Below are 25,725 nucleotides of genomic sequence, written 5' to 3'. Positions count from 1 at the left end.
CCCTTCTCTTCTTCCTCTGGGCAATTAGTGACTGCAAAGTCAGACTTGAATGTCTGAGAGCTTCACCACCTTCTTTGCCCTCTTCCATATTAGAGTCTCTGGCCCCTAGTTCCTGGCAGTCTTTTCTCTGAATTCTGAGAGGTCAAAGGGACTCGCTTGCCCAGCCAGATTTCTCCTTTCCCCATGAAGCTCCATAGATGGCTGAATGGTAGTAAGAGGACTCAGAAACTCTGTGGGATGCTTCTTTGCAGTTTCTTCAAAAGGGGCTCTCTCTTGGGTCCCTCCACATTTTGCTTTTGCCACAAGCCCTACACTCCTTCCACCATCAGCCCAACACCCAACTCTTCCACCCCTCTTAGGAGGCAGCTCCAGTGAAGCAGGGACACCTTCAGGGATGGAAGAACACCCCTAACCTCCTGACAGCTAAAAGCACTTTGCCTGATATGGTGGGTAGTGCCTGAACTGAGTTCTCTCCACAGCCTTTTCGTCAGGAAGCACTTTCCTGTGCACTAGGCTCAGCTTGGGGGAGATGGAGAACTTCAAGGAAGAAGCAAGGATGCTGTGGGGCCAGCAGAGCTTCCCAAGGAGCTCAGAGAGAACAGGCTCCTAAAGGGCATCCAGTCATGGGGCTCTGATGCCCAGGCCCCAGCAGCAACATCTGTGCAGGTCGGTGTGTACCACAGAGATCCAGGAGCCAGCATCTGGGGGCGGGGTACACAGGTATCAAGACCTGTGGAAAATTGGGGAGTCTGCAGTTGATAAACAGTCTGCTATTAAATACAGTCAGCTAACTCAAGAAATAAGTATGTCAAATCAAACATTTTTAAAGTTGGTCTTGATGATCACACGAACACAGAGGTTCTTAAACTCATTCAGAAAGCAAGATGAGAAAATGGTAGTCTTTATGGATGCTATGAAGTCTTGATCAAATTAATCAAATTAGAATAATTTTAATAGCAAAAAATATCTATTCATTATATGAGGGTCTATTCATCTTCACCAAAGAAAAAAGCAAGACAGACTATGCCTGAGTTCCCCATTATTATTGTAATTTGGTTTGGGGGACTTTTTCCCCTGAATGTTTTTGGTTGTTTTGTTGTCTATCCCATACAAGCAAACAGGTCAAAGATTTCAGAAAAATGCCTGGGAGGAAAATTAAAACTTGATATCATTCAATGCGTTCTATCAGTCAGTAAATTAAGAATTAATAAAGGCCCACGATTGTCAAATTTTAGAGGCTAGGCTTCTTGGCGGAGCTCTCAGAACACAGCTTGAGAACCACCCATCCAGCCAAACCCTCTCATTCATTTTCTGCAGAAGTTACTAAGGCTCCCAGATATCTTTGAGTTTCACCAAAGTCACCCAGTTAATTATTGACGTGGCAACTCTCCTCCCAAAGAATCATGATAATTTCCTACATCACATGTCTGGGATGCATGTTGGGGATAAAGGAAGGTCCATGTGTGGCGTGGGCCTGAGCTAAGTATGTCTGGTCAGAGTTCAAATCCACCACAGACTGGAAAGCTTTCTAATCCACCTATATGCGGAAGAATAGAAGCCTGGAACTCATTTCAAAAGTTGTTTCTGCTGGTGATTTAAAGACACATCCCCCTCTCTCACAGGGGCACACACATGAACCTGCATGCACATCATCACCTCCAGACATACTCTCCCCGCCCCCGCAGGCCTGAGGTCCAGGTGTGACTTTTTCAGAGCTGCCCAGGAAGGAAGGGACTGGGCTGGGTCCGCGTGCGTCTGTCTCCTCCCCGCTGGAAATGGTTAATTGCCAGCCCCAGGCTGCCTCCAGCCCAGCCCTAATCGGCCTGATCTCAGGCGGCTGCGCTGGAGCCACAGCGGCTCCAGGCCAGGCCAGGGCTGTGCAGAGCAGTAGGGGAATTCTTCCAAGGTAATGATTAAGCTGAGCGCCTGGCAAGGGCACGGTCGCCCAAGCAAGGAAGGTGAGCCCTATTCACACCTCGGCCAGGCTGTGGTGGCCCGGACTGTTTGGGAAGGCAGGGCCCCCAGGCACGGGGGCCTGGAGCTGGCAGCCACAGCCTCCCCCTGCACATAGGCTTCCAGGAGCATCTCGGGCCAGAGCCTCTACTGCCCACCCTGCTGGGACCCTCTCCTTGACCTGGGCACCATGAAACTGCAGGTGTTCTGGACCGGGCTGGAATATACCTGCCGGCTCCTAGGCATCGCCACTGCTGCTGGTAAGACCCCACCTCCTGGCTGTAATCCCCTGCACACTGGGCACAGCATACAGGGCTACCCAAGGGGTGGGAGCAAGCCAGCCAGGGACAGGTGGGCACATCTGTCAACATCTGCCCCTCGCTTTCCTTCTCAGTCCCTCAAGAAGCACTGCTCTGCAGGGCAGCAGCAGTGTACCTGGGTGAGCCTGGGGCTGGGGCAAGGGGGCCCGGTGATGAATCTCTCCTTGGCCACCCACCACCTGTGACCTGGGGAGCCCTCCGCATCCTCATGTGTGACATGAATTGAGGGGGTCTGCTCTACCTCCTCAAGGACTGTTGTGAAGTGGAGGTGGGGGCTGAAGTTGTAAAGTGCCAGGCAAATGTGAGAATTGGATGTCTCACTGTATAGTTATGAAAATGGTCAATGGAGCCCCTCTTGTTTTACTCAAACCACAGCCCCATTTCCTGGGGATAGAATTCCGCAAGTTTTATGCATGGGTCTTGGAAAGTGGGAAATGTCCCCCAGCTCAGACTTGAACAGTGCTGGTTCCAGTCCTAGCCCTGTCACTTGCTGATGTGTGACCTTGGGAGAGCCACCTGGCCCCTCTGGGATGCCACTTTCTGATCTGTAAGTGGAGATAACTGGACATACTGGCCGGGTGTTTTGGAGGATCAAGGATGCACAAACTGAGCATAGCTAGGTGGAACTGAGGACATAGATCTCTTGAGAGAAGCCCCCGTGACATAGTTCAGAGCCCAGTGGGGGCCTGTGTCATTCCCAGGGTGCTGGGCTAGTGGGCTCTTCTGCCATCGAGGCCCTGAGTGAACACGGGAAGGGCTGCTGGAGGTCTAATCCCACCCCTCACATGATGAGACGGAGCACCTGAGCTCAACAGGGGCAGTGACCTTCTCCAAGGTCACGCTGCAGGTCAGAGGGACAGCCAGCTTGGAGCCTGTGTCCCTTGACTTTTGAAAAGGCCAGGACTCTGGCTAAAGAGCTCCCTGCTTCCCAGGGTAGGAAGCTCTCCCCAGAAAACAGCAGGAAGGGTCTGGAATCGCTCTGCTGAGGGCCTTGAGTAAATGCGCTGGGGGTAGCCGGTTCCCTGAGAACCACCTTGTCACCTACATGAAAGGGAATGACCACCAAGGCCCCCAACCATCCGTCCTGGGGAGGGGAAGGTAACATTAAATAGGGTTTTCATGTGTGGGGTTCAAGTCCTGATCTGACATTGTTGTCTTGAGTCCACTCTGCCGTCCTCTAGGCCTTGGTTTCCAAATATGTAAAATGTACCCCTTCTAGCTGTCAGCACAGGGATGCTTCCCTCTGCCACATTCTGCCCAAAGCTGAGGCCTATTCCTCTTGGGAAGCTTTCTAAAGATGTGTCCATCCTTCTGATAGATTAGCAAAAGACAGTTTAAAAGTCTCAGCCAGTGGAAGGGTCTGCAGCCACAGACACACACACACACACACACGTACATGCACACGCATACTACTCTTAACCACAGCCCTTATCTCTGAGCAAAGGGCTGCTGTTAATGCTAAGGATATGCTTGTCACTTGGTTTTGATACAGGATCCAGGCTAAAAATAGACCATGAGTTGCCTTCTAACGGCCAGGCTTTCCAATAATCTTATTTGAGCTTTCTAGAGTGCTGGGGGCAAGCAGGAAGCTAGAGAGAGGGGCTTTGGTGCTCTTAGGAAAATCTCAAGTTTCCTGCAGCGTCACTGAACTCCTGGCCTGTTTCCAGCATGTAAGATTTGCAAATTCCTTATTCCTTTAAGCCTCTTTTTTGTTGAAATCTCTGTTGAGAAGTCCAGGCCTCATTCATGGGGGCGTTGCTGCTAGAGAGGAAATAAGACTTGAGACAGAGGCTATCACTTTGCAGAAACCCCAGGAGGCCTAAGGGGGCCCCTGGTCCCCCTATGGGAAGGAGTTTGTGTTCTCCAGAAGCTAGGAAAACCATGTGATCCAAGGTTGCCTGAAGCTTCACCTGCAAGGACCAGGTGGCTCCCGACCCAGCGGCCTCCTCCCTAGACCCCCTTCCCCTCTGCAGACAGGATCTGGGGCTGTCAGAGGTTTCACAGGCACAAGGCTCTGGGGGACTCCACCAGGACGGTAGGGCCCAGTGGCTATGGCTGCAGCATGCCCTGTGCAGATGCTGGGTGGCTGAGTTCATCTCTTCCTCTCCACCCAGCCCCTTTGGATGAAGTTTCATTAGGATATCCAGTGATCCCAAGGGCCATTGTTGCCCCACCCCCACATTCCATCCCACACCATGAGTTGGCACAGACAGGGCATTGCCACCACCAAAGCCAAAACAGGATTGACAGGGCATGGGAAGACTGCACCCAGTGGAAGTATTTCTAAAATTAGAAAATTCTCTCCCTTAGAACAAATCATAAGGTTTCCAGGCTATTACAGACCCACTCTGCCCCATTTGTCTTACTCTTGGCTAACTTCACTCATTTGCATTACCTCCCTGGCCCAGGAAGGCAGTGTGTGTGTGTGTGTGTGTGTGTGTGTGTGTGTGTGTGTGTTTGTGTGTGCGCGCGCATGCAAGCACACCTGCATGTGTGACCTCTGAGTGCCTCTGTTACTGAGATGTGGCCCAAGGAGCCACCCAAAGAAGCAGGCACAACTGGGGGACCACACAAAGGTCATGAGCACCCTGCCTCTCCTTGACACCTACCTGTCCATCTCTCAAAGCAGCTTCTCACTGTGTCCACCTGAAGGCAGGGCCATGATATCCTGAGTTAGAGGCTCAGGCCCCAGGGGAGGCTCACCCCTGTGATTTGTTCTCACTACCAACTAACTTTCAGAAGACGGGGGCTGGGAAAATGGGTTTTAACTGAGATGGGAGCACAGAGGCCCAGGGTGCTTCTCTATAAAATAAGAAAAGGACCTGTCTGACAGGCTTGGTCCCATCCCTGTTCTTAGAAGGCAGGATTGGCTTCCCTTTAAACTTCAGCATCCTCTCTATCCCTGAGGGTGGATCTCCAGGGACTTCCTCACCACTCATCAGCCCCTGCCCCAAGCCTGGGGGCAGGAGAATGGGAATAGGCCCCTGTGTTGGGATAGATGATGCACCTTAAAGGCCCTCCAGACTCAGGTAGGGGTGTGAAGGGAAGAGGGGAGCCTCGCTTCCCCAGGCCCCGAGTGCTGGAGGGAAAGCCGTCTCCTCACAGCTATGTCCTTGCACACGGAAGGGCATGGGCCTCCCCAAAAGAGGAAATGTCTCTGGGCCCTTTGGTTAGGCCTCCCAACTCTCCTCAGAGCAAAGGGGCCCAAGCTTGAGGCTTCTCACTGCCAACACTCAAGGGCTCTTCTTCACTCTCCCAGCCTCTGCTCTGGGGTCAATAGCTGGATAACGAACATTCTTATTTGAGCATTTACTGTGAGTCAAGCTCTGTGCTACCTGTTTTAAATGCAGTATTTCATTTCGTCCTCATAACTACCCTTTGAAGCACCATCATGCTCACCCTCCTCACCATTGTAAGCAAGGGAAACTGAGGCCTGGGGGTGAAGCACTTTGCTCAACATCTCACAACTAGGAAGAAAAGAGGCAAGATTCTGACTGATGACAGTCGACTCCTGAGGCCCTACTCTTAATCAACGTGCTCTCCACCTTAACCAGGCTGAAGGGCATGTCTTGGTGACCCCAGGATGTAGGACGCAAAACACGCAGAGTGTACCAAAGAGGTCTAATTGAGGTCATTCCATCAGTCTACCCTAGTGGCCCCGCTATCAGTCAGTTCTGCCCATGCACAGGCTCAGGCAGGTAGGGTCCTGGTGAGAATGGGCATAGTTACATTGAAGCATAGTAAGGATGACCAAACACTTCCTAAATCTAAAGACACTGCTGTTTGATCCAGATGCTCATTCTCTGTCTCTGAATGATTGCTATGCATAATTTGACTGGCACTACCACGACCATCCAGCCAAACCCAGTCCTGGACCTCATGTGGGGACAGACAAATCTGCACACATTTCCAGAGGGAACTATCACAGTAGGACCTTCCATTTATGGGTCCAGAGGTTCACTACTGACAACATGCTATAAAATCATTATCTTGCTGAAGCCCCCCCAGAGACACCCAGTGTCTTTGAGGGCCAAATGCAGAGCTTAGTCCCATTTTATGAATGAGGAAACTGAGGCTCAGAATGTTTAGGTAACCTGGCAGAGGTCACACAGCCAGGAGACAGGAGGACTGGTGCTGGATCTCTAGTCTGCCCATTCACAGGGCAGGGATGCAGTGGGATGTCTGGGGGCGGTCAGCACAAACCTCCAAAGAGAAGGGCACTATACAGCCAACAAGGAAATGCCCTGGGACTGAGACAAGGTCATTTTGAGCAAGGCTTGCTTATCAGGCTAACGTACTCTTTCTCACAAATCAACTACATTGGATCAACCTGGGATCACTTAGGGGTTTTGTTTGATCGAGGCTTTTGACCCATTAACCTCTTCTCTACAGAAAAGACAGAGCCCCACTCCCAACAGCCTCATTCCTTGCCACACTCCATTCAAAATGGAGACTGGCTTATTAATGTAGCCTAAGAGAAAAGAAGCATTTAAACCCAGATGTTCTCATTATTTTTTAAAGAGCACAGTAAATGCATAATTTGACCTTAGCCCCATCAAAGCCTTCAAAATAAAAACAAACTAATGCTTCTGAGGCAGTCATCTTTGGCCCTCCATGCTAATTTCCACCCATCTTAAATGTATATCCCCATGACCACTTCCTGCCGTCTAAGGACACTTCATGCGCTCCAACATGTCCACAGGTGGATTTATTACCCAATCAGGATCACATTGTTTTCAGCATCTCTCAGTTGATGTTGACTGTTTTCCTTTTCCGATCCGATTGTCCCAATGAGTAAATGAAATATTCCTACCTCTGTTCCATCTTCGTACCACTAAAAGATAATATGATTTTGTTGAAGCATTTATTTCTTTACTTCTTTATGCCTGTATCCTCCTTCTTAGATTTAGAACAAGATATCTGGAACTCCACTCAGGAGTCATTTATTTGGAAAATATTTGCTGAGTTCTCACTTTGTTCAGTGTAGACATATGGATTAGGGTGGTATGACCTCTGCCCTAGAGAAGCGCATGGTCTGACAAGGGATACAAGCTAGTAAATACACATCTCAGCACCAAGCATTGAAGTTTAGTGTTAGGGAGGGTGAACTTTTGTCCTTCTCTACCACTTACAACGTGTGTGACCTCAGGCATGTCACCTAATCACCTTAAACGTCAGTCTTCTCACCTATAAAATGGGGATAACAAGTGTATCTACCCTCTGGTGTTGTGAGCATTCAGGGAAACAATGACTAAAGCAGAAAACTGCCTGGCACCCAGATTCTCACTCAGTACTGGGTAATTTTACAGGAAAGTGCAGGACAAAGGGACCGCACAGCGTAAGTGATGGGCTCTTCCCGCATGTTGGATAAAGAAGAGAGATCAGAGGAAAGGAACAAGGCAATATATGACCCTAGAGGCTAGAACGAGATGAAGGGGCTAGACTGTGAAAGGTCTTACACTGAGTAACATTTTCCTTCACATTCTGAGCTTGGGTCATTAAAATTGGCCCACAGGAATTTGGTCATTCTACACCACACATAGTGATCAAACCAGAAGGAAGATGGTAGCCTCATTTTATTTTTCATGGGCTGACTCTTGTTTTAAGATTTTTCCTTAGCTCTGTACAACCATCTAAGAGGGCTCTTATCAAAAAGGAATGTAGTCAGATACAAGTGGCTTGTGTTGGGGAAAGGAAGCCCTCCTGTCTTCCCTCTGAGCCTTCCTAGCTTGCCATAGGCCAAATAAAGGTCAGATGAAGAAATGTGGCATGTGTGGCATGGATATAGAACACTTAGAAGCATGGTCATTGTTTTCTGGCACCAGGAAAGCTGCCTTGTGGAAGAATGAGTCCATACATTCTCTTTGAATGTGAGAAAGAATAAGAAAGAAACACTTTGGCCAAATACCTTGACCTGAAATCAAGACCTAGAAGAAATTTTCTCTGTGATTCCTTATGAGGAGGATTCGATTCTGCATCAGAGGCAATGTCCTTAATAGTATCAGTGAAGACTGCAGGTCTGTAGAGTCCTTCCGTGTACATGATGTCATCACCAAAAAGTGGTGTATTGGCCCTGATGGCTTCACAGGTGAATTCTACAACATTGAGGGAAGAATTAATACTATGCTACACAACCATTCCAGAAATTTGAAAAGGAGGGAATATTTCTTAACTCAATCTATGAAGTTAACGTTACTCTGATACCAAAACTAGACAAAGATATCACATGAAAAGAAAACTATACACTAATATCCCTCATCAACATAGATGTAAAAATTCTGAATGAAGTTCTAGCAAATCAATAAAAATATATAAAAAGGATAATACATAATAAGCAAGTTAAGTTTATCTCAGAGATCTAAGGTTACTTTAATATTTGAAAATCAATGAATGTAACTGACCATATTAAACTAAAAAAGAAAAGCTATATTATTATCTAATTAAATACAGAGAAAGCATTTGACAAAATCAACATTTTGTCATGATAAAAACCATTATCAAACTAGTAATAGAGGGAAACTTTCTCAGCCTAAAAAGAGCATCTACAAAAAACATACAGCTACTTAAAAGTAAAAGACTGAATGCTTTTCTCCTAAGGTTGGTAACAAGAAAAGGATGTCCACTCTCGTCACTTTTAGTCAACATTGCACTAGAGTTTCGAGCCAGTGCAATAAGGCAAGAAAAAGAAAGAAAATGCATGCAGGTTGACAAGGAAGAAGAAGACTTGTTACTAACAGATGCATGATTGTGGAAAATCTGATGGAATCTACCAGAAAGGCTATCAGAATTAATAAAGGGTTTAGCAAGGTTGCAAGACACCTACAAATAAGATCACTATACAACAAACAATTCTATTTCTATATACTAGCAACAAACAATTAGAAAATAAATTTTTCAAAATACAATTCATCATAACATCAAAAATTTGAAATAATTACAGATAAATCTAACAAAAAATGTAAAAAAAAAAAACCCTGTACACTGGAAACTAAAAAATATTGCTGAGGCATAGTAAAGAACACCTAAATAAATAGTTGTATTTTATTTGTGGGTCAGAAGACTCAATATTGTTAAGATGTCATTTGTCTCCAAAATTACTCTACAGGGGCTGGCCCCGTAGCCAAGTGGTTAAGTTCACACACTCTGCTGCAGGCAGCCCAGTGTTTCGTCATTTTGAATCCTGGGCGCAGACATGGCACTGCTCATCAAACCACCCTGAGGCGGCATCCCACATGCCACAACTAGAAGGACCTACAACTATGTACCGGGGGGTTTATGGGGAGAAAAAGGAAAAAACTAAAATTTAAAAAAAAAAAAAATTACTCTACAGTTTGAATGCAACCCCAGTCAAAATCAGAAGGATTTTTTGTCTAAAAATTGACAGACCATTTCTAAAATTCATCTGAAAATTCAAAGGTCCTAATTTAACCAAAATAACTTTGTAAACAAAGAGAAAAATTAGAAGATTAACACTGATTTTAAGACTTATTATAAAGCTACAGAAATCGACAGTACAGTATTAACACAAAGAAAGACAAAGAGACTAATGGAACAGAAGAGTCCAGAAATAGACCTGGACATACATGAACAACAGGGTTTTGACAAAAGTACAAAGAGAATTTAGTGTAGAAAGGATAACTTTTTATACAAATCGTACTGAACAATTAAATATCCATTTACCAAAAAATAAACTTTATCTATACTTTGTACCATATACAAAAAAATAGTGACTCAAAATGGATTCTAGACCTAAATGTGAAAGCTAAAACTATAAAACTTCTAGACAATAGTATAAAACTTTAGTAATGTGTTAGACAGAGATTTCTTAGATACAATACCAAAAGTTCAACACATAGAAGAACAAATTGCTAAACTGCACACCATCAAAATTAAAAATTTCCCTCTTCAAAATACGTTAAAAGAATGAAAAACAAGTCAACAAAGAGATAAGATGGCAGAAAAACACAAGAGATGTTCCACATCAATCGTCCTTAGGGAAATGCAAATTAAACCACAGTGAGATTCTACTGCACACCCATTAGAATGGCTGAAATTAAAAAGACTCACCATACCACACATTGGAGTGTTGGCAAAGACGTGGAACTCATACACAACTGATGAAGATATAAAATAGTATACTTACTTTGGAAATGGTTTGGCAGTTTCTTAAAAAATTAAACACACACTTACCATATGGTCCTGCTGTTCCACTCCTAGGTATTTACCCAAGAGAAAAGAAGCCTATGGCCATATAAAGATTATACATGAATGTTCATAGCATCTTTATTTGTAATGACCAAAACTAGAAACAACCCAAGTGCCCATCAACATATGAGTGATAAACTAACTGAGGCACATCCACACTCCTCATCAATAGAAAGACATGAACCATCTGTACGTGCTGCAACATGGATGAATCTCAAAATAAGTACACTGAATGAAAGTAGATAGCAAAAAAAAATGTACACGCTGTATGATTCTATTTGTATCAACTTCTAGAAAGTGTGGACTAATCTCTAGTGACAGAAAGCAGATCAGTGGTTGCCTGGGGGTGGATGAAAAGGTAGGAGGGTAGGATTACAAGGGTACGAGGAAACTTTTGAGGTGATAAATATGTTCATTATCTTGATTGTAGTGATGGTTTCCTGGGTGGGTACATATGTCGATACTTAGCAAATTGCGCACTTTACATATGGGCAATTTGTTGGATGTCAATTATACCTCAATAAAGCTCTTTTTAAAAGTAGATGTGTCAGCTCTCTATTGCCAAGTCATGCTGTATAACAGCTGCAAAACCTTAGTGGCATCCAGCAGTAAGTTTTTGCTGTTCACACATCTGGGTGAGTAGGCCAGGAAGTCCTCCTGACATTGGCTGGGTATGCTACCTGAGCAACAGCTCAGATGGCCATTGGTCTGTCAAGACGGGCCTTGACTGGGATGATAAGGGCCACTCAGCTCTCTGCATCCCTCATGCTCCAGCAGGCTGGCCCGGGCACGTGCTCATGATAATGGCAGGGGCACAAGAGGGCAGGCCCAGTTCATGAGCCCATTGCATATCTGTTTGCATAGTGCCTGATAATATCTTCTTGCCTAAAGCAGGTCACATTACTGGGCCCAGATTCACAGGATGGGGAAACAGACTTCTCTTCAGCATGAGGGACTGCAAAGTCACATAACGAAGGCACGGATACTGAGTGGGGAACATTTGGGGGCATCATTGTAATCTACCATAGGGACCCTACAAGGTCAAACAAAATAGGCCTCTTGGCTGGGGAGTTTTATTCTATGACTCATATTTAGAGAATCTAGTAGAGAATGAGTGGATGCTCTCGCCTTCAGGAAATTCTGCCCAAACAGGCTTGTGAGAGGTGTTGAAGTGTACTGACTGCCATGCTATACTCTAAAATCACGTCTGAGTATCTAGAATCTTCTTCTATGAAATCTTGGCCTTTTCTCACAGTGTCTCTGAATCCTGGCTCATAGGTGTCAGCTGAATGGCTCTCAATGCACAGGTAAACCTCCCTGCCATGCTTAGAATCTGCCACAACTTCTCCTGAGTTAAGAAGCCTGCAGCTACAACCTTATTGTCTCAGTGGATTCTTAGCGAGAAGATGGTTCCAACATCTTCATGTTCTTAGAAATGTTGCAAATCTAGCTTTCATCTCTACAACCAGCTGTGACCCCTTCAGAATGTAAACCATCCCCATTTGTCATCAACCAGTATGTCCTTACCTAAGATTTCCTTACAGACCCTACGACCAGTAGGAGATGCACCATACTTGAGGATGAAGAGGAGTGATAAATACAACATGGTGAGCTGTGAGGCTGCCCTCAGCAGCAGTGAATATGACATTCTCATCGGGCTCCCCAGGCATCCAGGGCCAAAATCACAGCCTGGCATGAAAAGCCACTTAGGGTGGCCTCTGTGAAGTGTCCTATGTTGCCACCCGGGCCCTGCACTGAATGTAAGAGAGGTGTCAAGACTCAACCCAGCGATGGAGTCAGAATGGACAACCTACAGCCAACCATGAGGTTCGTCCTGAGGCAAAATGAACACAAGGATGGAAGCTGTTGGGGTGGGGATGGCCCCTCAGTGGTCAGCACCATAGACAGGCCCCATCCTCAGGAGCACACTGGCCCTGAGCCCTTCAGGTCCCTAGCAGATTGCACAGAGGATGTTATACAAGAGATGTTGAGGTGGCTGGGGCTTGGGACCTATAGTGGGGCCTGTAGAAGAAACCCAAGACAGAAAAATCAATGAGCAACATCAGCGCATGGAGAAGAGCTCTTTAGCCACATAAAAATGTGTATTAATGGAAGGAAAGGATGAGAATAAACCCTCACCACCCCCTTGAGAGTACTGATGGGAACAACCGGCCTCTCCTAATAATTCCATTACCCATCAACTACATTTGCTCAATACTTTATAATTTCCTAAGACTGAAGGCTTATAGTGAGTTATGCAAATTTCTATTATTCTCATTTTACAGAAGAGGAAGCAGACAAGAGAGTTATGATTTGCTTGAGGAGCCAGGACTCGGCTTTTCTGATCAAGCCTCATGTTCTCTTTGCTACAGCACAGCACCCTCAGAGATTTCATCCATCCATGCTCTGAGACCAGAGCTTCAGGATGCCCTGAAAGATGCTCTGAAGGTAGCTGCCTAGCCCAGGCCTGAACGACAGGCTCTTGGTCCAGAATCTCTGATCCCCGCTAAGCCTGATCTACAATAAACAGCTTGGGAAGGCACCTCGGAAGAAAGCCCTGGCCTCTGGAAGAAGAAAATACTGTACTTGGGTTAGACTCAGCCCAGACAGGAGGGACAGAGACTAGAAGGAAGGGGACTCAGCCCAGACAGGAGGGACAGAGACTAGAAGGAAGGGGACAAGATGAGGAGACCAGGCTTGTCCACAGATGCTTGAGGAAGAAGAGCTGGCTCTAACTGGCACCATGCAAGATACCTCCCTGGAGACCGTGTGGGGAAGAGAGACGGATGGGTGGGGGTACTGCAGTGAGGTGGGCTTGTAACGTGGTTCTGTTGGGCTGGGACAAGGGGTAACAGGATCCTGAGGGACAGATATTGGGGAAGGATGGAAGGAGTTAACAGGCCACTTAACAGAGTGGTTCTGCCACAGCACCCCTCCCACTGGCAGCGTGAAGAACAATGCAGCTGGGGTCAAGGCTGCTCTTGGGGGCAATTCTTTCTTGTACTGAATTTGTTACAATGAAGTCCTGATTCTGGGGACATGAATGGCATTTATCCCTCTGTTTCCATTGTCAAACTGACAGTTCCTCTGTCCCCATGCTCAGCTTAGGGTCATTTGCTGGGGTGAATTGCTGATGCAGGTTGCCCATTTTGCACTGAACTAGAGCCCTGTGAAGGCAGAGTTTCAGAGATGCCAGCCAGGCTGCCACCTGAGGAGGAAAGAGGACCACAAGTGCAGGCCAAGTTCCGGAGGAGCTAGAAGCCCTCAACCCTGGGTCATGTACATCTCTGGACATCAGGGCTAGAGGCACCACTCTCAGGGTCACACAAGGGCCATCGCTGCTGCTGCACAGCCCTGGGAGCGAATGCTTCCTTAAATTTCTAGTGAGCACCTCTTTAAATTTTGTGCCCAGGGGCCTTGCCCGCCCCTCCTAGTCCTGGCTTTGTTGGATGCCCTAACTTCTGTGTTTTACAGACCACCTGCCTAAATTTGGAAACCTGGCAGAGTTCCTCAGTCCAATTCCACACAGCAGTGACTACACCCGTCCTCATCCACAGGGTTGGTGGGAGGCCTTTGAGAGAGCAGGTGGCCACCTATGCAGTCTTGAGGAGACAGTCAGGAGACAGGATGGCCAAACTCATTCTCACACCAATCTCGTTCTCCACACAACGCCCCACCTTCCAATTTAAGGCCACGCTTCCTGGCTTCTGAAATGCCCAGTTCTGGAGACTGGTTCCCTGAAAAAATTTAGGAAACTCCAGGCGCTCAGTCAAAACATGAGTCTTATATCTATGTCACGTGGAACTATGGTGCCTTCCAAAGATAGCTTGTTCCCGGCCCAGCTCATGCAGCACACAGGCGAGGGGCTTCCATGCACCGGCCAATGTGGCTGCCTGGTGTGAATGTTGGATACAGTTCACAGAATTCTCCTGCAGGAGGGGGATCTCAATTTCTGTTTTCCTCGCTTTTTCCACTGGGAATCTTTGCAACATGAAGCCATAGGAGAAACCTGCTTTGGATGAGGCAGGGCTCACAGATCCTCCATGAAATCCTAAGATATAAAATCACCAGTAGGATTTTATGGCGCAAAAGAAGTCCCCAGATACCACTCCTACTCCTAGCAGACTCCATCTCCAAGGCTGCTCACACTTGGGGAGGGGGACAGGAGCTGCAGGAGCCTGGGAGTTGGCTTTCTGACAACCAAGCTGAGGACCCAGTGAGACACGCCACAGGCCCATGGGGCCTTGAAGGATGCCCACTGCTGCAAGAGTCAGAATATAGACCACACCAGGACAAGGACTTCTCAGCCAAAGATCTCAGGTAGTTAGAGGATAGGACAAACCACTTTTCTAATTATCTGTGGGTGCATAATAAAACCACTCCAAAACCTAGTGGCTAAGATTGCAACCACTTTATTATGCTCAAAATGTTGTGGCTCATGAATCCAGGCAGGGCGCAGTGGAGCCGGCTCTTCTCTGCTCCGTGATGATGGGCTCAGGTGGGGTGGCTGGAATGGCTCGAGAGCCATATGTCTGCAGCTTTGATTCTGACTTTTGGCTTGGTTCATCAGTTCTTCTCCACTTGGTACCTTCTGGGGCCAGGATGTCCAAGATAATTTCTTCACTCACCTGTCCTTTGCCTGGCTGAGGGGGCTGAACCTCTCTCTCTCTTTCTCTTTCTCTAGGAATCTCTCTACATAATAAGCTTGGGCTTCCTCATACATGGCAATCTCAGGAGCATCAGACTTCTTACACAGTGGGTGGCTTCCCCCAGATCAAGCATTTTAAGAGGGCTGGGTGGATGCTCTTTGTGAATTAGCCATGCAAGTCCTCAAACATTACGTCTACATCATTCTATTGGAGAAGTGAGTCCTGAGGACAGCCCACATTCAAGAGAAAACAAATTAGACTCCCTCTCTCAATGAGAAGAATTGAAAAGAATTTGTGGCCAGCTTCAATCTAACACATGCTGCAATAAAGAAACACCAAATTGCATTGCTGTGACTAGGGTCACACTCTGTGTGACTCTGTCTCTCACCTAACAGTCTAAAGCACATGGGGCTCAATCTCCATTTTCTGCCACAGAGCCCTACAATCACCTCACAAGTTCACTGGGAGTGTTGCCACCCCAGGGATCTGCAGGAACGTCTTCACAAGACAATTCCTGGCTCACTCACCTAGAGATGGCAACTAGCACGACCTTGAGAGCCTGGGAGACCTTTGGCAAGATAGGTGTTAGGGACTAGAGTAAGTCCTTGCAGCAGCAGAGCTGGTCCCCAGGCAACCTGGCTGCACTCGGACTGTGGAGGGAGGGATTTTCCTAGGACCATAGGGCACAGCTTTCTCAGTGGGCCTGGCTCTCTTGGTGGGATGGGAGGAAGTCGCAAAGTGTAGAAGGACTTGAGGATGTGGGCCTAGGAAGCCAACTGTCACTGCCCTAGTGTGGCCCTGTGGCCTTGCCCAGCCCTGGAAGCTGCACAGAGAAGCACCCAGAGACAAGGTCCTGTCCATTATTGGTACGTGGAACAGCTGTGGCAGTTCCAGACTTTCGCTCACACTGCTCCATCCTCCTGGCATCACCTTGCCTTCCCTCTTTGCGGAGCTGTCCTGGGTTCCCAGGCAGAATGGAGTCTGCACAGTCCTGTTCCCAGAGTGCTGTGCCAGTTCCCAACCTCAACATCTCTCTGTTTCCTGGGTCTGGGACCATCTGCCTGGGCTCCAATGCACATTTCCTTTGCACCACTGTGCTTTACCAGACCTGTCACAGAGGACATGCCATGAATGGGGGTGCAGGCTGACCACTGGGAACTTTGGACCCTGACTGACTAGGGTAACTCTTGGGTTGCTGGATGGAACTGCCCTGGGTGGGAAGATTCAGGCTGCAACTGCTTCTGACACTCAGAAGAGAGCTCTGCCCAGGCTGAGGCGCTCATGCCAGATACCTGGGGTGAGGGACCAATGGGCAGTCACCACACTGACCCACAACTTGGGCACCAGGCTAGTCATTAAAGTAGTAAAGGGGTAGTTTCCTGCCTCATTCTGATGCGGACATTACAAAAATCCATTCACAGCTGGGCCTGGGGGACACAGTGGTCCACTGCCCATAACAACATAAGTCTCATCCATGTGGCAACCCCCTATGCTCTTGAAGGCCCGCAGGAAATGTCCTCCCCCGCTGCACTGCTCTCCCAGAGTCCTTCCTCGACCCCTGCCCAGGGCCTGGGGAGCAGTGGGAATCAAGCTGCTCCTGGCTCCCTCTGCCTTTGTCTATCAGCATGCCTTGGGCAAGGTGCTGCACCTCTAGGAAACTTGTTTGGATCTCTCCATACCTAGCATGGGGTTGACAACCCCCTCCTCAGGGGATGTTGTGCCGATTAAATGAGATGCATCCCCACACCATAGTAGGACCTCCTTGAGAGGCAGTGGGGCTGGCACTCCCAGGGAACTTCCAAACCCAGATACCTTCTGGTCACCCGTAACCATGCCACGCCTCTGCCTTCCACTGCCCAAAAAAGCCAAAAGACCAGCTGCCACAGCAGGGCATGCCCTTCTCTGTGCCTGGGAAGCCTCCTTGACGGGGCCCCCAGACAGAACCAGGCCCCTATGCCAAGCACACTGCCCTGCAGGCAAGTGAACAGGGTCACCTGGCCACACCATGAGAAGCCACAACCAGAACTTTGCTTCAAGCCAAGCCACCAAAGTAACTAGCAGCTACCAGTGTCCTAGGAGAGCAAGAGGCCAAACACCCAGAACACGGCCCTGTCCCTTGCCACCGCCTCACATCTGACGGGCAGTCTCGGCCAAATATCAGAAAAGCCCCTGACCCCATCGGCTGAAATGCCAATATGAACATGTCACTCAGCTGCTCCAAAACACTCAAGTCCCCCCGCCCAACCTGTGCAGTCTGATATTTAAAGACCCACAGTCCAGCCTCGGTCCACATGTACGGCCCATTGCCCCCTTCTGTGCCTCTGCTCCTTGCTGCTGTGGTGGGGAGGAGGGGGTCTTCCTGCAGTGCCACACCCCTCCATTTGCACTTGTCCATTTCCTGCCACTTCCAGTCCCCCTTGGTTGAAACCTCTTCATAAAGTCTTTCCTGATAGTCCCCATGAATGGCCCTTCCCTCTTCTGGCCCCAGAGCACTTCCACGAGCCTCTCTTACAGCCTGAGTCGCTGTACATTTCTCAATACATATCACTCCTCCTGGACCAAGCATGCCCCAGAGATGAGCCCGATGCCTGACTCGAGCCCAGTGTTGGGCCTGATCCCAAATCTCCCCAAGAGGAAACCACAGAAGATGAGATGGAAGCATAGTCTAGGAAGAGCTGCCAGGAGACACCAAGGAGCATGGGCGGGCAGCTCCCAGGCAGAAGCAGGCCCGTGGGTCGAAGTCACAGGCCAAAAGACAGACATGAGGGACAGAAGGAAGGAATTCATGTTGTCAGCATTGTCTCAACCTCACATGGTCTGCCTCCTAGAATGTGAGCCCCAGAACTAAAAGGATCAAGCAGAAAGTGGTGACCCCTTGGCCCCAGTGTCAAAAGGCCTTAGGCCTCCCATGAGAATCCCACTGGATCCCTTTATGAATCTCCTGGCCTGAGGACCCACACTCCTGACTCCATCCCTCTGCTCTCCTCCTCCAGCCAAAGGGCATCCCTCCATCCCCAGGCTTGCAGAATCCAGCAGGGCAATGGTTGGTTGAGAACTTTTGGGAGGGTAACTCCTTAGTGCAAATAGGATAGATGGAGGCTGGGAAAGCTAACTCAGGCTAGGAAATGCCAGAGGCAGGGGGAGGAAGGAGCTCATGCATACTGGCCACATGATATCTACCAGGCAGAGCCACGCATTTCAGACTCTTTATTTTCTCCAATCCAAGCAATAACACTTCCCGTTCCACAGATGGGAAGACCCAACTCAGAGGCGTTCAGTACTTTCTCACTATCACTCCAATAATAACACACAGAACTGGGATTCCACCCCAGCTCTCTCTTTCCTCTGTTGTTAGTTTGATTTGTTTTTTAACTGCAAACCAGTGCTACCTCTAGAGCATTCCTTGCATGCCCTTTTGACTACTGACCCTTTGTTTCAGTCAAAAGGCATCAAAATAGCTCTCCGTATGTCAGGTCAGAGAAAGGGGCTGAGTTCCCAAGACCCTTTCCTGCCACCTGCTGGTCGTCCACCACAAGACCATGCAGATCCACAGAGACCAGGGACGTGAATGTAGCCCCCTGCTTGCCAGGGAAGTGCACAGTAATAAGCATCAGCCTTGAGCTGAGGGCCCGTCCCCACTTCGGTGGAAAGACCCTTCCCCAGGCTGGATCCTTGCACCAAAAATTAACAAGTGATTTCATGGACTTTGATGTTCTTGCTATCAGTTGGCTTATTGAATCCTCATAACCATTATGTGCAGGAGGCATAATGAGGAAACTGAGGATCAGAGAGACTGCGTGACTCAGCTATCAACCGGCAAACGTGAGTCTGAAATGCAGGATCTGACCCAGGCACCCATGGTTGTTTTTTCGTTTGTTTTGCTTACATTCTCTGTGCCTCAATTTCCTCTTCTGTAAAATGAGCATAACATATGACTTTCACCTTGGACTGTTGTGATGCTTAAATAGGTTAATAAAGGCTAAGTGCTGAGAACAGGACAGGATACACAGTGAAACCTAAATGTGAAAACTAAATAAATAGACATTTGCTTGCACAACTCGCGCGCGCACACACACACACACATACACACACACTGGCAGACAGTAGAAACCAGGAAAATGCCCACAACCTGGAGCCAGAAGTCTCAAGTTTAGTCTGTCAGTCCCTTACTTTCTGGCATGTGTCCTTGAGAGAACTACACAAGGTCACTGAGCCTCTTTTTCCTCCCAGTAAAATGGAGACAATAGAGCTCCCCTGTGTCACAAGGCTGCTATGAGGAGCCAGGACCTGTGTGTGACCATTGCATATAAACTCTTAAGCTTTGCAAGTTATGCTGAGCCTGCAGAGGGGTGTGTGGCTGACTACCATCCCCGGCCCCTCACCTGGGAGGAGCCAGTGAGCAGCTAGCAGCTGGAGAGGGTGGAGGCACTGTGTCATCCTCCGCTCTGGAGCTGAAACACAGGGGAGCACTGCAACCCTCCATCACAAAGAAAACACAGCCACATCCCCCTTCCCTTCCTAGATGGAAGTTCTCTGTCCCCTTCTCCATGAAGTACTCCCACAATGCCCTCTAGAAGTGGGTGGAGATATTGGTAGCCTCAGTGAGGGGCTCTGTCCCGTGTTTCAGGAGGCAGCATTTCTGCAGTGGACAAAGGGCTAGGGATGCCCGAGGATGGAAGCTTACACAGCGTGTCTGCCAGGGAAGATAGGAGGCACTGGGCCCAGGGAAGCAGCCCCCTGAGCGGCAGAGACAAAGGACACACATGGGCAGCCAGTACCACAGCTCAGCCCTGCCATCTTTGACTTTCTGGGAGTGAGACAAGGTGAAGCCGCAATTCAGCAAATATCTGGGTGTGTCATCAGAGTCCAGAGAGAGAAATGCAGGGTGCATGGGATATAATCAACTAAGGCCAGAAAGAAGTCTGATTAGTGGGCCGACATGGTCCTGGAGGAAGATCTTGGGCACCTCAGTGCTGTCTAGAATGTTCCATCAGTGAGTGGTTGGGGTCAGAGCCACGGCTGGTTGAGTAAAACCAGAAGAGGGAGGGAATCTCCCTAAGTAGATGACTGGGAGCCAGCAAGTCTGGAATGGTGAGGCCAAGATAAAATTCACTCTGGACAAATGGAAGGTGAGGTTTTTAAGCATAGACCACTGCCAAGAAAGAGCAGGAGAGACGAGGCTGAGTAGCATCTCATGTCAGAGCAAAACCCCAGGGGCTTAGCCAGCTCTGGGTCCAAAGCCATGAGCCAAGAGTGTGTGATGCAGCTGCCAAAACAGCAAGTGAAAATGAGGTCACAGAAACAGTAAGAACAGAGATCCAGGCAAGGGAAGGAGGGTGGGGCAGGTCCCACAGCCAAGCACTGAACCCAGACATACAGCATACTCTGGTGGGGGCATCCAGGAGGTGAGGGCCCTTGAAGCCATGACATGTGCAAGACAGCTGTGAAGCAGGGGTGTTGGTGGCCCATCAATGTGGGCTGTCTCTGGGTGCATGACCAATCTGGGGAAAGAAAGGCCAGCATTGGTGCTCTGGCGAGGCTGGACTAAAAGACATCTGGGCTTCTACCTGAAATCCTCCTGGTTTCCAGAGACCAGTCCAGAAGGCTCCTTGCTGTCTTGTATCTTCCCAGACACAGCTCCCTGTGCACGTAGAGAAGAGCCTACCCTGGCTCCCCATCTCCAGGAAGAAGGGTCAATGCATGGCCCAGGAGCCTTCCACTGGTCAGTGCTGTGGCACAAATCACCTGGGCCTACTCTCCTCTCTCCTCTTCCCCCCATAGTGTTGATCGGCGTGGGCACTGAGACCTTCATCCAGGGGCAATTCAAAAGCCTGGCTTTCTATCTACTGTGAGTATGTGTGCATGTGCCCCTCCCTGCCTGCATGTTCTCCTCAAGTTCACTTTAGTCTATCTGATCAGACTAACCTAGAGCAGCCCTCCCTTTCCTGTGCTAACTCTACCCTATCCCAGAGATGGAAGGAGTCAAGGGGGCTTCCAAGATATTCCCCGGTTTGGGCAGGGCTTTGGTCAGACCATACCACGTATCAACCAATTATCCTTCCATCCACTCACCCACCCATCCACCCATCCATCCATCCATCTATCCATCCACCCACTTATCCACCCATCCATCTACCCACCCATCCACCCATCCACTCATCCATCCATCTATCCATCCACACACCCAGCCGTCTATCCACCCATCCATCTTGAGTCTTTTCTTTATTCAGCAAACATTAACGAGCTCTTGTTTTAAAGAGAGGGGAATCAGCTCAAAGGACTATATATATGAGCCCTTCTACATGCCGAGCACAGTTAAATGTTTTATTTACATTATGTCCTTTAACTCTGACAGCACCATAGGAGTGCATATTGTCCTAGTTTTGCAGATGAGAAAACTCAGGGAGTAAGCAGCTCAGCCCACATCACCAAGCTCATGAGCATTAGGGCACAGACTCAGGCCCAGGTCCACTTAGTTTCCCAACCTCTGTCCTTTCCTCTCTGCCAGCTGTCTCTGCAAACACTCCCTGGCAGGAAGGAGATGACTGTGTCCCAGAGAGGGAGGAGAGCCTGGGGTCCCTGCTGGCTCTGACCGCCCAGTTTCTCAGCAGCCACATTTGAAGGACATTGGGAGCCTGTGCTTTCCATCCTCCACCCTCCACATCCACCCTCATCACGGTGGCCTGGTCTGCATCCTAAGGAGCCCTCCTGTCTCAGGGCAGGCTCTTTGGTTTGCTGGATGAATTGCATCCACTATCTCCCAATCATGTTCTACCCTTCCAGGCCATTTCCACACCGCCACAAAATTAGCCACCTAGACACACAGGTCACTCTGACAACCTTCAAGAGCTGCCACAGCCTCCAGTCCACACTCGCTTTCTATCTTCTGTCCTCCACCTTATTTCTTGCCACCCAATTTATATCCCGGGAGCTTCTGACTCTTTCTCAAACTCACCAGCATCACCTCACCTCTAAGCTATTGCTCATCCCATTGAGCACCCCTGGGGCCCTTTCCACCCACTTCAGCATTCCTAAAGCCCTACATTCTCCCTGGCTTTCTGCCCTGGGAAGCCTGCCCCGAGCCTGGAGCCCGCTGGCTGGAAGTGACTTCTCCTCACTCGGAATTCCCTCCACGTCTTACTGAGCCTGTTCTTGGCCGCGTGCACCATCTTCCCTTCTCCCCATGGTTGCCCATTTCACCCACAAACATCACTTTGGGAAAGAGGTAGAGGTTATGATCCAACTGTAACAGGTCAGGGCCGAGGCTGGCTCATGCAGACTGCTTTCTCCCCAGGACACTGCCTCTTCCTGACTGCTCTTTACCTGTCTTGAGGGGACACACTGCCCATCTGGTCACTCTGTGGTCCAGTCCTAGGAACTGTCACTTCCAGCCTCGGGTGCCCCTGCCCCTCACTGTGAACGAGTCTACGTTCTCCACCCGTACCCTGCTCTTTGTGGCACCCGCTGCCCCTGCGCCTGCACACACGTGCGGTCTCCCCTGCAGATCGCGGACTCCTAAGTGTGTTCCCTCATCTCTGAGCGGTCACCAAGGGTAACAGATCCCCCGTAGGACATCACTCCCTCTCTGTGTCCCCAGGACCCAGCAGGGGTTGTGGCTGAGAGCAAGCATCAGTAGGAACTGAGCTGTCACTGGCTGTCTCCTCGTTTTTTTCCACTTCTCCTCTCCACATGTGCTTCCTCTCCTGTCTTCCTCCTTCTGTGAGGCCCTCACTGCCTTCCTCACCCACCAATGGTGGCCGAAGGACCCATGTGGCCCACGTGGAGCCCTGGGCAGAGATGTTGGAGTGTAGGGTTTTGCTGCCATGGCAGGGCTCTTGGCTTGGATTCCTGCCCTGCCTGAGTGACCAGGCTTCCCTGGACTCAAAAGGCACAGCCTCTGAAGCACCAGATGGCAAGTCTGAATAAGTCACTTTATTCCCCAAGGCTCAGTTTCCCTCTGTCCCAGGATGTAGGAAAAGTCAATGCTACTTGTTTTGCGAAGCACGTGCTTTGGTGTACTTGTTAGGCACACAGGCTTTGGAGTCTGAGTGCTGGGTTCGAATCTTGCCCATCATACTGATTGGCTGTGTGACCATAGCAAGGGACTTGACCTCTCTGTGCCTCAGTTTCCTCATCTTTAAACTGAGGGTAATTATAGTGCTTCAACAATGAAATTGTTACAAGGACTAAATGAATTGATATTTGTAAAGCCCTTAGAACATGTTTGGCGCATAGTCATCCTTACATAAATATTAGCTATTTCCATTTAAAAGCTGAGCAGTAGGAGTTGGGGAGACCCTAGGAGGCATAAAGAAAGCGGGAGAAAATGGAGATTAAGCACTAAATGGTCACAGAGAGAGAGAGAGAATTGATGATAACTAACATTTACATAATAAGCTCTGTGTGCCAAGGACATCCGAAGGGCTTTACAAATATTAACTCATTTAGTCCTTATAACAATTTCATTGTTGAAGCACTATAATTACTCTCAGTTTACAGATGAGGAAACTGAGGCATGGAGAAGTCAACTGATCAATAGCAGGGGCAAGGCCCAGGGCCCTGAGGAACCCTGGCCCTGACCCACTTTCCCCTGCAAGGTAGCATCTCCTCTCACTTGTTCGCTCCAATGCATGTCCATGGAGCACTTCACAATAGACCTTTCCCAGTAGCCTGGACTGTGTGGCAGAATTAGAGAGGGAGCTCCAACAGGGAGTTCAGACTGGTGGCTATAGCCACACAATACAATATAGAGAAGCAAGAGGTGACCAGATAGACAAGAGGAGGAAGGCAGAGTCCTTCTAAGAGGGACTAGACTGTTTAAAGGCCCTGTGGCACCTGATAGCTTCCTGTGTAGTTAGAGGAATATGAAAGTTCATATAGGGCTTTAAAAGGAATGCTAAGAAATTTCAGTTCTATAGGACAGTGAGACCCTCCAATAAAAATGTAAGTTCCACCTCAAAGACTGATATATAAAGTCTGGGGCTGGCCCAGGAATCTATGGTTTTACATATTCCCCAGAAGATTCTGTTGGAGGGTCCCTGGACCACACTTGGAGCCTGAGGAGCCTCTGAATCGTTCTGCACTGAGAGGAATGTGGTCAGATCCAGGTGTCAGAAGGAGCCATCAGGGCAGCCTGGCGGTGAGAAAGCAGAGGAGCAGGAGGCAGGGAGGTAAGCGCCAGGGAGTCAGCGAGACCAAAAGGGGGAAGCTGGCACAAGGGGCTCAGTGGGCAGTGCCCAAACTCAGGCGATACAGGTGAGGCCAGAGAGAATGGGCGCGATTCTAAGGCTATTTGAGGAACGCAAAGGACCACTCCTGGTGACTGGATGATTGCAGAAGAGAAAGAGGGAAAGGGGTCAGGAATGGATCCAAATTTAAGGCTTGCACAGTCAAGCAGTGGGTGTCCATCCTGGTGACAGTAGGTAGAAGGACATGCCTGTCAGTGTCCACACAGGATGCTGGGGTCAAGGTGGTCTCCCCTGCTGGCCTGCAGCTCCTTCCTCACTTGTCTCTGGGCCCTGGGCCCAGCACAGGCCCTGGCATCGAGGCCACTCCTGGTAGATGTTGGCTGGGTGACAGGATTAGGTCAAGAAGTTCCTGGCCAGTTGGTCAGCTGTAGGTGCCCAGGAGGGCCAGGTGCTGTGTGATGACAGCCTGTAGGAAAGCAAAGGGGGAATCAGAGGGTGCCCAGCCTCACTCTTCTGTCTCCACCACAGGTCGATAGGAGCTGCCATCTCCGTGTGCGAAGGGGCCTACTTTGTGGCTCAGCTGCTGGCCATCTGCTTCCAGTAAGTAGCTTCCAGAGTCGCCCCTCCACTACTCCCAAGGCCTAGACACCCCCAGACACCTCCAGCTGTAAGAACACAGCCTAGGCGATATTTATTCTCGAAGCAGCCATGGACAGGTTCCCTCCCCACAGTGCAGTGAGCCCTGGCCTGGCCATGGGCTCAGGCCTGAAGAGCTCAATCATCCCCTTTTCCCTGATCCTGACAGGGGAGTGGACTAACACATTCATTCAGGGCCTGCTCCCACCCAGAATCCCCCTGCAGAGTCCATCTCTGACCTCCAGGAAGAGCCAGTCTCTGCACCTTACCGTCTGAGCCGTCCATTGCAGGGTGAGAACCCTGCAGAAGGCTCAGCATGGAGTGAGCAGAGCTGAGTTTGAGAACTGGCTCTGCCTCCTGCCAGGACCCAGGGACAAGCCAGGGGTCACAAGCCTCCACGCCTGATTGCCGGAACAGGAGCACAGACCTTGCAGGATCTTGGGAAGCCATGTGGCCACGGAGGCCCATACCTGCTGTCCAGCAGTGCCCAGTTCGTGGAAGCTGTCATCAGCGTGGCCAAGGGCTGTCTCTGGACCACGGCTCTCAGGACCTAGACAGTTGGGTCTCTAGGTGGTCAGTTTAAGAGCCAAGTCTCAAACCCAGCTGTCCTGCTACCTTGCAAGACAACCAGCTGCTTCCCAAGGTTACCAGCTCTGAGGCAGCATGCATCCCCCCTTTCTGCTGAATTCCACTGACAAGGGGTGCTTGCAACTTCTCCAGCATCAGGGGATGGAGGACCCCTGGGTGTTTTACCTGCCCTGGACCTCTCCACGC

The 25,725-nt window shown here is 49.2% G+C and overlaps 1 protein-coding gene across 2 annotated transcripts in view; it reads left to right on the top strand.

Moving 5' to 3' along the window:
* The first annotated feature begins 1,839 nt into the window (after window positions 1–1,839).
* Window positions 1,840–25,725, top strand: part of TMEM72 (transmembrane protein 72) — a 32,242-nt gene continuing 8,356 nt past the window's right edge. Inside the window, exons 1-4 of one of the 2 annotated variants that reach the window (XM_070491523.1) lie at window positions 1,840–2,213; window positions 18,888–18,949; window positions 20,909–20,975; window positions 24,844–24,915. Coding sequence is in view for 1 of the 2 variants with exons in the window: in XM_014859703.3 (XP_014715189.2) it covers window positions 2,144–2,213; window positions 20,909–20,975; window positions 24,844–24,915 (209 nt within the window). In the remaining variant the exon portion in view is untranslated. The remainder of the gene's footprint in view (window positions 2,214–18,887; window positions 18,950–20,908; window positions 20,976–24,843; window positions 24,916–25,725) is intronic. The other variant, XM_014859703.3, reaches the window with a different exon arrangement.

This window comes from Equus asinus, chromosome 2, assembly GCF_041296235.1.
Source record: "Equus asinus isolate D_3611 breed Donkey chromosome 2, EquAss-T2T_v2, whole genome shotgun sequence".
NCBI lineage: Eukaryota > Metazoa > Chordata > Mammalia > Perissodactyla > Equidae > Equus > Equus asinus.
The sequence above is the reverse complement of the archived record's forward strand: the minus strand, read 5'-3'. Positions and strand labels throughout refer to the sequence as shown.